General features: G+C 44.3%; 1 protein-coding gene across 5 annotated transcripts in view; it reads left to right on the top strand.

Moving 5' to 3' along the window:
• Positions 1 to 13,995, top strand: part of FAT3 (FAT atypical cadherin 3) — a 671,242-nt gene that overhangs the window by 480,023 nt on the left and 177,224 nt on the right. For all 5 annotated transcript variants that reach the window (XM_045483655.1, XM_045483653.1, XM_045483654.1 and 2 more), the window contains exon 4: positions 1,049 to 1,110. In XM_045483655.1, coding sequence (XP_045339611.1) covers positions 1,049 to 1,110 — 62 coding nt within the window. The remainder of the gene's footprint in view (positions 1 to 1,048; positions 1,111 to 13,995) is intronic.

Here is a 13,995-nt window from a genome sequence, read left to right as displayed (position 1 = left end):
GGAAGCCAATTTGACAATAAATTATATAAAAATAAATAAATAAAAGTAATAGTAGCAAGGTTAAAAAAAAAAAAGCTGGAGGTCATAAGCTCCTCAGCAGATCTTGGCAAAATGTCTTTTCCATACTTCACGTACCTCACCAGTGTTGGGAGTGACCTTTTCACGTGATTTTCTCTGCTCTTTTCTGTCCATTGGCTTAGGTCATGAAGCCAGCCCAATCCATAGTCTCTTGTCTTCAGGGACAGTGTAGAGTCAAGAAATGGAATATAAATTTGACCTCCTAATTGCCATTTGACAATAATAATAATAAAACCTGCAAAAGACAAATTGATGCAATAAGCTGGGCAGCCTTGAAGATTCTGTCTTCTCATTGCCTTTTCTTTGTCTTTATACTCAAAGGGCTGATTCATTTATGGGAAACTCCATTCGAAGGAAAGATACAGAGATATTTCCCATGTGGATCTTATTTTGTGTAAAGATTTAAACACATAAAACACAATGATAAAATTACGGTGTGAGGTCTTCCATATATAAGAGTTATTAAATTTGAAATAACTATGTGTACAAGGAGCTATTACGGAAGTAACCTTCTTTGTCAAGTGTAACAAAAAATTATATAAGCATAAAAACGTTAAATAAGAAAGTGCTGTTTCACAGACTGATTCTAATCAGCATCAACAACCTATTAATGTTCAAGAACTCTGAAATCTTTAATGAGGTTCTTACTGTAGAATTTCAGTCATATGCAAATGAATCATTGAAATTCCTCATTATCAGAAAAACAATGGTTCTTTAGTGAGTTTTTACATCCCCAGAGTGATTACAGTACCTCACTGAGGTAAGCAGAGCCAGAACAAATTTTGCAGGTTTTCTTTGTGAATTTTATTTTGTTTTAAGAATAATTTGGAAACATCTCGATTGTCACTGGGGATTGGAGAGTTACTGTTCCCCATCATTTTTGCTTTTCCTTCAACTGAATTTGTTTCCCGTGCTCAGTAAGCTACTTGCCCCAGATATTTAAAAGTCAAATATTCTCATTTCTACGCAGGTCTGATTACAACAACTTCAAGGAAATTGGATCGAGAACAGCAGGCAGAACATTTTCTGGAGGTAAGTGCGTAGAGGGAACTGGCATTCATTAAAACTGACTTTCACTAAACTTCTTTAACCTTCAACATAAACTAGAACTTTAATACATTTGAACAGTGGATTCCAAAATGAGGTCTCTGTTGGGCTGATTGATTTTGAATGTGGAGATTTGGGGTGCGTCCCTCTGAACGCACTCGTGAGTGCCAAGCAGGGGTGGCAGACTGGCCTTCTCTTAACTCTGAAAACAAGCAGATGCACCAACATCTCTGCCTTGACTTCAGCCCCTTTGTCAGCCATCAGAAAGGAAAGTTCAGGAGCAAAGCCCCGTGAGCCTCCGGGGCCTCGGATGTGAAGAGAGAAAGAGCAAAAGTGCTGTGATCAGAGTGAAGTACATCATTTGTGAAGACGCGAGTTGCTTTGCTCCTCGTTTCTTTTCTGGGGAGAGGGTTGAGGAGGGGAAGTCTGCTAGTTGATTCACTGCCCGAGACTACTGTTTCTGAAACCATAAAATGTACTCCTATAATTCATTAAGACAGAAACAGCAGCAGTATAAACTGTAAGAGCATTATTTCTGGAGGAAAAAAAAAACGCCATAAGGCAAGAGATGAGAAAATAGATATGAAAGCGCTTCACGGAACATTCTTTCTATACGTATCGAGTATTTTTATTGGGAAGCTTGAAGTCTGGGTAGTGTGTGGCACTGTGATTTAGGTGTGACGGTCTGGTACAGAATGGATGACAATGCTTGTGAGTTAGGGGTTTGTTAAGGTTTTAGCACAAATCTGTGCTTCTGAAATGATCTGTTAGTCCCTAAGAATCATTTACTGGCGTCCACAGATCCTACACACACACGCGCATACACACACACCCCTTTCTCTCCTGTTGTTTTCCTTTAAATCAGTTAACCAGCAATGATTTATTCAGCAAGTACTGGACTAAGAATCGGTGCCTGTGGATGCTGGGACTGCCTTGCCATGATCATGATTAGCTTGAATGGGTAAAAACTGTTTAATTGCGCTGGACCTCAGTTTCCCCTACTGTGAAGTGTGACAATTACTGTTCCCTATACCTCAAAGGATCGCTAGTAGGATCAGTCCTTATGTTTTATGCCAAAGTACTTTTATCTTAAGGCATTACACATAATAAAGGATTATTATGATGATCATCAGCACTGTGATAATCCTTTTAAAACATTGCCATCATCTCATAAAGATAAAAGACTCAGGGCTGCCAAAAAATAATTATTATAATTCTTTTTTCAAAATCATACCGCTGGGCTGCGGTTCATTTCTGGTCCAGAATTAGAGAACATTTGCCAAAATAATAACACCTTATGTTGTATTTATGCGCTCCTTTTCTTTGCAACAGAGTCCAGGACTCCTGGGGAGGTTGTGTTCTCAGACAGTTGAACCCATTACCTCCCAGCAGGGAAAAGGAGGGCGTCTCATTAGCCGGGGCCTCTGCCCGAGGTCACTTGCTGCCTTGTCCCTGGAAAGGCGGTGTCTTCAGGAAGATGTGGTGCAGAGTGTGACAGGAGGGAAAAGTGCTCTCCAGGCATCTGAATTTACTTCCCAGAAGAATCCTTAACAGTTGTGCATCCTTTACAGACCTACGTAAATACTGACCAAACATTTTCGTTCTTTAGATTAACACAGATGGATCCGGAACATCATTTCTCAGTACCTGGTATTAATCATCCTAGGGAGGCAGTGCAGCATAGCAGTTGGCAACCTCTTAGGGTCGTTGGGGAAAATAAGCGTATAGCATCCCATCTGGTATCTGTGCTAAGAAGGTGCTCAGTAAAGTGGAGCTGTAACCATTGTGGTTTTAGTTATTATCGTATGGTGTCATGACACCTAAACCTCCTGAACATTCTGTTTCATCTCTATGCTCCAGGATAGTAGCTCCAAGGCAGCTGACGCGCAGAAAGGAACCCAAGACCATAGCTACTTGATTTGGCCCAGGTTTCAGGGTCTGCCCTATGTGCTGGGGATACAGAGTAAACAGGAAGGGACAGGGGGCACATAATAAATGAATAAAGGCTATAACTCCAAATACAAGCTTTCTGAGGCCACTCAAGGAAGGTCCCATGGTAGTGCCTGAAAGTGGGAGTGGGAGGCAACGTCTGGTTAGGAGAGCCTCTTGAGTAGGTGACATTTAGTGACAGGAAGCCAAGATTCTGTTCAAGGCCAGTATGAACACCTAGGCCGGTGTGATCAAGAGTTTAAAGATGGAGGTGGGTAAAGGTGATAGGAAATGGAAGTTGCAGAAAGCAAACAGGGCTGTAGGAAGGATTATGCATCTTTTCCTGAGCACAGTGGAAACACATTAGCTGGGAGTAATAAGATATGCTTGCCTGCATACCTACTCAGCTGAACAGAGATGGGCTGGGGCAGGGCACAAGTAGCAGGGAGGTTCTGGGGGTGCTTCTGGAGGGATCCACATGTGAGATGATGATGTGTTTGGATGAAGGTTATTAAAAAAATAACTAGAGAAGATGGAAACAAACGTAGAAACAAACTTTGACACCTCTCAAAGCAGACTGTCTCCACTCAGGTAACTGCAAAATGGGGTGGAAGGCAGGAAGCTTTTACAAAGTGAAGGATAAAGAACAAGGAAGGGAAAATTTAAAAATAACTGACTGGCAGGGGCCACATGGCCAACCTTGTTTGGGATAAGAAAGAACAAAGAAGTAAGGAGAGAGCCCAGCATTGGCTTGGCTTTTGGGGATCGAGTGGCTGGATATACTTGGATTCTGGTCAAGCAAAGCATTTACAGGGGGGCACACAAGTTATCTAAATTTCAGTTTGCTGATGTGGCACCTCGAACAACAGTGGTTCCATCTTGGGCCCAGAAATTTATTTCAACCAGGGTGAAGGCAGTGGCTCAAAGCAGCAAACTGGCTTGTCTGAAGTTTCAGGGTGGAGATTTGAAAACTGTAGGTCAGCTGAACCATTTCAACTTGCCCTCAAGCACCCACCATTGCTCTGCCCATCACCCAGTATCCTCATCATTTGTGCCTTTTCTTTTAGTCACCCCTCCCGCTGATGTTTTCAAACACTAGATAATCTGTCTTCCTCTCTCTCCGTCTCTCTCTCTCTCTCTCTCTCTCTCTCTTTCTCTCTCTATCTCTCTCTCTGTCTCTCATGCACACTCTCCTGCTCTTGCTTTCTAAATTGTACAATTCTTGGTCACAGTATTTTTTATATTACTTTGCTGTGATGGTTTCAGTGACATTCATTTCTTTTTTCTGAATGGATCATGGAAAAGATATTGCTTTAACTCAGTCCTCCAAAAACTGAGTAAAATAACATCATTCAGAGTGCAGAATCGAGTTCTCTGCTGTACACAGATTTTTGTAACTGCTGATCCATTGTGTGAGTTGTAAGTGCTGGGTGTGGGTAATTAACCTCCTGGAGAGCCTTTAATTGCCAAGATAACCCTATGCTCCTCTTAAACTCATATTAACCTTCTGGCTCTATTTCATATCTCTCCTTCCCAATAAAATAAAATTGACTCTTCCTGAAAAGGACCCATTTAGAGGCCGACCTGGCAGGTACACTTCTGAATAGGTAACCAGGAGGACATTAGTGATTTGTTTCTAGTTTGCATTCCCCATGATAGAAGGGACTTTAATTGGATACTGCTGGTACTCTGCCTGTACATTGATTTAAGATTTTAGCTTGGCCATCTATAGGCTGTAAGGGTTTTTTGAGTCTGTAAGCATTCATCTTACATCTCTGACTATAAGAGGATAGTTGCCATGATCAGAATCCAAGGGATTTGCTAAAGAAACAAGACCAGCAAAGAACAGTAGAAAGATTCACAAGTGCAGCTTCCTCTTCTTTGGTGAATTCTCCACATTAGATCTTGCCTAATTTCAGGTCTGTTATGTGTAAACATTGGAGTGATCTTCTCTCCTGACCATAAAATATGGAATTTTTACCCCACTTGTTCAAAGGAATATACATTCCTTCATAGCCTTTTATGATTGTAACAGAGGTAGAAGGCTAATTCCAGCAAATAGGTGCAGAAAGTTGATAATGGATGCATAAACTAAACGGTGAATTAATGTTTTAGCTCAGTGGTTACGACTTTAGCCCTGATTACCTCATTATTAGAGAAGGCAGCTGCAGAAAGGAATAAATGCACTAATGTCTCTTACGTTATAATCATTTATACATATGACCTACTAGGTTTAAGCCCTTTGTGGGCGTGACATTTGATTTACCAAGATGGTGAATAGATGTAGTGTGGGAGAGCAGAGATGTTAAATTCAGGCAGGCCTGAGATTATAGTTTGGGACTGCTCACAAGGCTTAGACACCTTCTCCTCACCAGCAAAGTGGGGATAATAGTCCCTAACACAGGTGTGTGTTACTCCCTAACTCTTCTTGGTATGAAGAGTTAATAAATGTTGGGTGGAAAGGCTCAGGATGCTGACTGTCAGAAAGCAATTGGTCCATAATTGTCAGTCCCAAGTACCTTACTTACTTCTCTCTGTATTCAGAGTATCTGGTCTAGCACCTGGGAAACAGGGAGCACTCAATAAATGCCCTATGAATGAATGATGATTACTCTAAGGGGCCTTTGTTTCACCCTACGTGAGGTGATGGACAGCAGTTTAGCACACGATGACGTCCATGGGCTTGGAGACAGAAACAATAGAACATGCTGTGTCTTCCCGTCTGCCTTACCAAGTTAACTTTGATCCCCCGTTTCCTTATCTGTAAAGCGGGGGTCAATGATCCCTACTTCTTCCGATGAACTACACAGAGGGCCTGGCACGCATAGACACTGCTGAACCATTGTCTGTCCCTCCCTCTTTCCCATCCCCTCCCTTCTCGCCTAGTCCTCAACAAACACCTTGTCAATTCCCTTTCTTTTTCAATCCTGGCCCCAGTATTTTGAATAGCTTCTCACAGTTCAATTATTCTTAAAAGATATATCCACTTAAATAATCCTATAGTCCCGGCTTAATTATGTGTGAATCTTTATCTTGCTTGCTAAAAGAGTATTATTTTCCTCCCTTTTGATCTTAAAATGCTTCTCTGTTCAGGGCTGGATGGTTCTGATAAAAGTCTTCCAAAGAGAACAGAGAGCGTATTTTATTTGCAAATCAAAAAAGATGACAAGGCCCAGTCACCAGTATAAAGACACAGGATGGGAAATTATGTTGTGTGTGTGCATATAACTTGAAGTAGCCCAGAGAAGGCGATGAGATTTTAGAGTGCAGTCGGTATTAATAACAAAAAACACATTACAGACTGATACACTAGATCTATAGGAATGTAAATTATTTAGTACCTGTCCCTGTAGCATACTCATCCGTTGTCCACTGTGAGGTACACCTCACGTGACCATTTTTTTCTTCCTGTTTGAAATTCTCATCCCTTTTTGTGGCTGTATCTTCTGAGAAAAAAAAAAAAAATCATGTTCTTTGCTAAGTTTTTGTAACATTTCCTCTTGCCTTAGGATGCAGATTGATTTTTTTGTCGGTGACTACACATCCTTACAGGTTTCTTCCTTTGCAAGCTTCTGCTCTGGAGATGATGGCCATTTCTGGTGGTGAAGGATTGCAGGCCTGTTTCAACGCATTAAGCAGTCCGCAGTTGGGTAATTTACCTATGAGAGAAATGGAAGTTTCTCTCAGTAGATGCTTCTTTCTGCCTCCTTCATGAAACTTTGCAGGAAGTACCGGGCGGCCCTTCAAAAGAGGTGGTGTGTCCAACCACGGACACAGCACCTGTACTACACACTGGCCTCGGAGGGAGGGTTGGTTTCTTCTCGTAGCCTCTTCGAAAAGTAATGAAAAGTCACTGGTTTCCTCCTGTCTGGCAAGCTTTATCCCATGCTTCTTCTGGGCCCGGCACTGGGCTAGGCACAGCTTCTGTTACTGGACCTCGCATGTTTTGCCCCCTGAGCATTTTTTCTTCACCTTTCACGCCGAGGTCACTAGAGTCTAACCTGCCGATTATTCGTGAGCTGCTGGCTTGGAATTAAGGGGTTGTTTTCCATTCGTATCATCCAGACACTTCTCCCGCCCGCATTCTACAGATGCAGAAACTGAGACAAAGGAGAGAGAGACCCAAGATCAAACAATCACTTCATGGTGGCATCCAGTACATGCCTTCCTCGCTTTGTAGAACAGTGTGGCCCTAAACATCCATCAGCACATTGAAACGTGGCAAATCAAATCATCTTTTCCCACTCTTGTTTTATTTTTTAGAGTTTATTTGTTTATCTTGAGAGAGACAGCGATGGTGTGAGTGGGGGAGGGGCAGAGAGGGGAGTGGGGTGGGAGGAGAGAGAGAGAGAGAGAGAGAGAGAGAGAGAGAGAATCCAAGCAGGCTCCGTGCTGCCAGTGCAGAGCCCGATATGAGGCTCGAACCCATGGACTGTGAGACCATGACCTGAGTTGAAACCAAGAGCCGGTCGCTCAACTGACTGTGCCACCCAGGCATCCCTCCCACTCTTGTTTCACACCAGATCTACGCAGGTATCAGGTCAGCCCACCCTCAGGCATCAGCATTTTATGAGCATGAGAAGAGAAGGTTTTCTCTTCTGCTCTTCAGGTATCCATTGGCTCCTCCCTCAGCTGCTCCTCAGTGCCTGCGGAGCTCTGGACAGGGGCTGTCTCTGCGGGGCACTGCCCCAAGCCCCAGGACAAAGTCTGCCTGAGAGGATGCTGTGCCTGCACTGTGCACACCAGCTTGGACTCCAGCAGAAAAAGAGACCGAGGGTTACAGGCTGAATTGCCTATGTTGAAAGTCATGCATTGAAGTCCCAAACCCTGCCACCTCAGAATGTGTCTGTATTTGGAGTCTTTAAAGAGGAAATTAGTTTAAAATGAGGTCATTAGGGGAGGATCCAGTATGACTGGTATCCTCATCAGGAGAGGAAATTTGGACACGGGCACATTCAGAGGGGAAATCATGTGAAGACGCAGGGAGAAGACAGCCATCTACAAGCTGAGGAGAGAGGCCTCATAAGAGACCAGCCCTGTCAGCACCTTGACCTCAGATCTCTAGCTTCCAGAACGGTGAGAAAATAAATTTCTGTTGTGTAAGCCGTTCAGCCTGTTGTCATTTGTTACAGCTGCCTGAACACCCTACTACAGCAGGCAGACCCCAGTTACTGGCCCACTCCTGCCCCTTTCTCCTCATACTGCCCCCTCACAAGCCTACTTGATTTACCGAGGCACTGGGGCAACTACAAACCCAGTATAGGAAGAAAAAACCTCCACCTAACTATGGTTATCTCCACGTTCCACACTCCGTAACTACGATCACAAAGCAGCCCCAAGTGAAAATTCCTGACAGAAAGCTCCCTCACGGCATACATTGGTTTCTACCTGCTTCCCTGCCCTCAGGTACCTAGCTTTCTGAGTGCCTGCTTACTCCACTGTCTGCAGTGAGGGTTTCTGGCCCATCTTTCCCAGAAATCCTGTCTCTTAGCTCAGGAACAGACGTGTCCCTTTCGATTTTGCTAAACCACCGTCATTCTTATGTTTCAAATAATGCCCCAAGAGGGTGAAAGCAGGCTAGTGAGAGGTGGCCTTTGGCACTGCAACTCCAGTTAAATAAGGAGTACTGGTGGTGGCAGTGATGCTGATGGGTGGTAGTGTGCTGGGGGTAGTGGTCCTGGGGCGGTGGTGATGGTGGCGTGATGGCAGTCAAGGCGATGGTGATGGTGGTGCGTGTGCGCGTGTACTTGGTGCGGGAACACGTGCAGTTGAGGTGGGAGCAAGGGTTGCCATTCCAATTCCTGCGGGACAGTCCAGGTCGGTACCAGCCCTGAAGAACGATCTTACGTGAGATCTTCCCGGAAGTGTGAATTGCGTCTATATCCATGTGTTTTCCCAGCTGACCAAAGAGTACATATTGAATGAGACACACACACATTTTTCAAAGCAAATATTAGTGCTCAGAGGTGGTTTGCTCAACATGGAAATTGCGGGCTAGCCCCACGACTGGTAATTGAGAGGCACAGCATGTGTACGGGTGGGGGTGGAGAGGGGAAACGTGGCAGGTCTCACCTGCCCCTTCTGAAGAGGCTCAGCCGGTGACAAAATGGAAGCAGGCAAGTCCGGTTTCATCAGAAATTCTGATTTTTCCCAAAACAAAACAAAGACAAACCCCCAAATCAGATTTATATGTCAAATCTCCCTATACTAAAGTTGACACCTCCATTTTATTTAACAGCGTGTAAGGCAATGAGCTCCTGGTTTACAACATTTGATATAAGGGAGGATTTCTTTTCTTACTGCCTCGTAATTTGTAATCCTCTCACAATAGAGTAAATAATTCACATATATTGTAGAATGCAGCTTGTGTCTTATCCTCTCTTTGCTCCACATTTTTTTTTTCACAACGTGCCCTTTTGAACCCATAGAAATACAAGAAATGAGCCCAGGGCTGTGTCTGAAGAGACCCTGTTGAGGTTGGGAATGACAGCATGTGAGGACTTGGTTAGGATCTTGGTGGAGGGCCACCTTCCCACCCTGTCTTCATCCGAACCGGGGAAGGGAAGCATTGCTTTGGCTCCTTGGATTACACAGAGTCGCGAGGGCATCATGCCTGCTTTGTCCGCCGCTGGCAGTTTTTTCCTTCTTAGCTTCGTTTGTCTGTGTCCCTGGTTAGCCTCCAAGTTAATAATCTGCAGTCACTTTTGTACGCTAGGAGACTCGTCTGGAATGAGTCCTTGATTCTATAAATAGCCACCTCTAATTTATCTGGTTTTGAAAGCTTGGATTTGTTTTGTTTCTCCTCAAATCTGAACACTAATTGGTCGATCAACAGTAAATGAAACCTGTTCCCCTGGACCTGGGAAGGTCTGTCCATCCAGTGGTCCTACCTGGAAATGGAAATGAGCCTGCTTTTTGCTCCCAGCTCGCTGGTGGTGCTGGCGGGCAGATAACTGCTGCAGGCGGGTCACAGCTTGTTGTGCTGGGCCCACAGGCCACCGGGAGCTGGGGCTCTGCTTTTGTTTTCCCTTGTGAATGGTTTCTGAGTGTGATGCTATGCTGCTGCTTCCTTCCTGGGCAAGCACTGATTGGGTCCTGGCAGGGGAGGGGGCAGGAGGGGGGGCAGGGGAGGGGTAGGTGAGGGAAGAGGGGTGGCGGAGAACCTCTAGCCCTGCAGATCTGGTGTCACACAGATCCTTATCCCTTCCTCGCACAGCTCGGAACAATCATGATGACTCCCCACGTGAATCACACATCCCAGAAGCCCGGGCTGACTTCTCCCCCTAGTGCAGTGATGATAAATTGACCCTCTGCCCTGTACTTCCAAAGCTCCTTTTCGCTCTTTTTCCCTTGTGTTGCTTTCCTAGTTTGTTTTGTGCAGCACACTCTCTGAGCTACAGAATGATCTGTCCAGTCTGATTTCATTTGGGCCCTTCAGAAATCATCCAAGCTTGTGCCTAACGCCAGATGTGTATGACCCAGTTGGGCACGTTAAGTCTGTCTGCGGGAAAATAAAAATATAATGGCGGCAGGTTCAGAACATGAGATTCCAACTCAAGTGCCTCTATTAATAAAACGGAAAAACTACTTTGGCTTGCTTCCTGCTTGCTGCAGACAGCTTTGTTCAAGTGAGCTGTGGTTTCAGGACCTTCCAAATGACTTGCTTCTGTGACAAACCAGGGGCTACCAATCTCATCTATTGTGTGGCAACATTGTTTTAGCAAAATGCGGAGAGGGCTGTCAGCAGGATGCAGATCACTGTAAGGAAGATAAGTCAGGACAGTCCTGGATGTCAGAACCAAGGAAAATAGGTCGATGTGTTAGGGCAAATACCATCATTTCCTTTGAAAGTGAGAAAACCTATAATAAATTTGGTTATTTCATCTTCACGGATGTAGCACTGTATGTATTTTACAATTATTCAACCTGACTTAGAAATAAAACATCTCTTATAAAACAATGCCCTTTGTACTACAAATGTGGATAGAGACAGTTGAAGCATAGGATTTGAAGACAGACCTCACCACTCACTCACCTTTCTTTATCTAGCCTCAGTTTCCTCACCCGTAAAATTGGGATGACGGTGATGATGATGATGCTAATAATAATAATAATAATAATAATAATAATAATAATAAAACAGGGGCACCTGGGTGACTCAGTTGGTTAAGCATCCAGTTCTTGATTTTGGCTCAGTTCGTGATCTCATGGTTCATGAAATCAAGACCTACGTCCGGCTCTGTGTTGACAGTGCAGGGCCTACTTGGGATTGTCTCTCTACCTCTCTCTCTGCCCCTCCCCAAGTCATGCACTCACTCGCTCTTGCTCGCTCTCTCCCTCAAAAATAAATAAACTTAAAATTTTTTTAAATTTTTTTTAACATTTTTATTTATTTTTGAGAGACAGAGAGAGACAGAGCACGAGCAGGGGAGGGCCAGAGAGAGGAAGACACAGAACCCAAAGCAGGCTCCAGGCTCCGAGCTGTCAATACAGAGCCCGATGCGGGGCTCAGATCCACAAATCGTGAGATCATGAGATCATGACCTGAGCCGAAGTCGGACGTCCAACCGACTGAGCCACCCAGGCACCCCTAAACTTAAAATCTTTAAAAATAATAACAACTTCCTAGGATTTTGTGAGGATCGGCATGTTGCATGTATACTGCACTTGTTAAGTGTTTAACGTACAGTAGCTCTTAGGATTAGAAGCTTAAAATTTTTCCTGGTGATTCCTGAAACAGTCTTCTTGTGGCAGAATCCCGAACACATGCTACACTATGTGAGGCCTTATATCTTGAATTTGTCTCATGGTTGTTGAATATACTTAAGGTTCTTTAACAAGACGGCGTCTGTAAATGTACCTAGCATAGTTCCTGGTGCATGGTATGCACGTAAAAGAGTATTAACTCCTTCCTTCCTTTTCTGAAGAGGAGCCCAAAGTTTCGGAGCCTTCTGTGTGCCAGTATCCATTTAACTGGATCAGGACCAAGTAAGTTGGAACAGCTCATTCTCCTAAGATAGGCTGTATGAGCAGTCAACCGTGGGTCTGGCCCAGCTGTGAAGAAGGTCACTGGGCCCCTCGTCTCCAGGAAGGAGAGTCTCCCTGGCTTTCTGAGTCAGAATCTGAGAGGAAATGAAGGCACCCAAGCTGAGAGCTCTAGCGTTCCTGGAATCCAGGGACTCCATAAAGTAGTTATTCTTGAGATTATCTTGGGACAGATAGCTTATTTCTCTGGTTAGCTGTCTCTAGGCCCACCCGGTCTTCCCGCTAACTCCCATGCTTTCTGTGGAATTATAATCCTTTTAAGGCTTTAAATTGTGTTTAGTTGTTAAGAGAGTAAGTGTGTGTTTAATGTTGAAACACACATTGAGATTTTTTTTCTGCTTTATTCAGATGTCAACACGTCAGCTGTGAGGAAATCGTAAACCGGTCAAGAGTAGTCAGGAGAATACCCGGTGACAGATACCGTAATTCCAGATTTATTGCCCTTAGGCATTTCAAGCTGTGTCCCTTCTGTAGGCCGTCCTCATCTCTCTTAGCAGGCTGCAGGATGAGCTCCCCAGAGATTCCGCATCATCTACCTGCCTGGCCCTACCTTTGACGAAGGTCCATGGTAGGCTGGAGGGCCAGAGCTGAGGAGAATGCTCTTTGTAGTCCCATCACCTAGAACAATACCCAGGACATCACAGGCACTCTGTGTCTGCATGGTGGTTGAACCTTCAGTTTCAGGCTATAGGTACCCCCCAACCCGGATAATCCACGCCTGCCAGGTTACAGTGATTGGTACTGCCCAGAATGTTCCTCGGTGAGAGGTTTGCAGGCCTCCTGTGGAGCCAGCTGACATGCGGAAAGGGGAAGGGCCTCACCCCAGGGCCACTTGCCAACCCTGGTGTGCTTGGAGCCTAAAAGCAGTTCCTAAATCACATTTACCTCCCTGAAATCTATCATCCTCAGTAGGTCGTAAATATATAATTCAGAAGGAAGATCATAGATTTTTCATAAGGCACCCTGTTATAATTCCTGGCATGCCACTGGACACTTTTAAAGACGCTGATAAATCTTAAAATTGGACGTGGGGCTAAGCTCCGTGTTAATGTATACTTTGCTGTGATGTGATTGAGATACACCCTACTTCTAGGATACTACTTTCCAATAAAATTTTAAAAGTTCAATATTTTTAAAAATGTATGAGTTCTCATTAATAGCCCTCTTAAGAAGCTTTATGAAGACATTCTGAAGTAGGCAGCGAGGACCCACGGAGCAAGGGCCTTCTGACCAACCGAGCCCTGTGTTCTGAAAAATCAGAATGTCCTCTTTCTCCACATAGACAGGGTCTTAATTTGTTCTTGTCCTGTTTTTCAATTGAATGCGGTGAGAAAAACTTTTGGTATCCCTTAGCTTACCAAATAAATGACTGTGTTTTTCTCTTCTCAGTGTGGGTAACAGCCTCTTTGCCATTGAGAATAAGTTTGGGGAAGTTTCACCTTTACATATTCCATCATTACCATCCAAAGGCCTTAGATCTGTCATTAGGTGCAAGAGAGGTCAGAAGGTCTACAGGTAAATTTAGGGCAATATGACATCCTTTCCAGCAGAGGGACAAGGCTGCAGCAGATGCTCTTGTGGAATGCGGGAATTAGAGATGCGCTCATTTGGTTTCAGCTAGAGAAGATGATGGGGTTTTTATGTAGCATTTTTACAACAGGAGATGTTCTGTCTCTATCAGCAGTAGCCAGGACATGCTTGTGCCACGTTGGGATGAAGAATTACAAATCTCTCTGTGCGAGGCCGTGACAGACCCGTGATGTGTGCTTTGATACATGCACAAAACCATTTACCCATCTTCAAAAATGATGCTTCCAGGAGCAACTTATTTGAAAGTTCCTGTCATATCACAAGGACATCAGTATGTAAGGAAGAATGAACTCAGTGTCCAATGGT

The sequence above is a fragment of the Leopardus geoffroyi genome, chromosome D1, assembly GCF_018350155.1.
Source record: "Leopardus geoffroyi isolate Oge1 chromosome D1, O.geoffroyi_Oge1_pat1.0, whole genome shotgun sequence".
In the NCBI taxonomy this organism is placed as follows: domain Eukaryota; kingdom Metazoa; phylum Chordata; class Mammalia; order Carnivora; family Felidae; genus Leopardus; species Leopardus geoffroyi.
The sequence above is the reverse complement of the archived record's forward strand: the minus strand, read 5'-3'. Positions and strand labels throughout refer to the sequence as shown.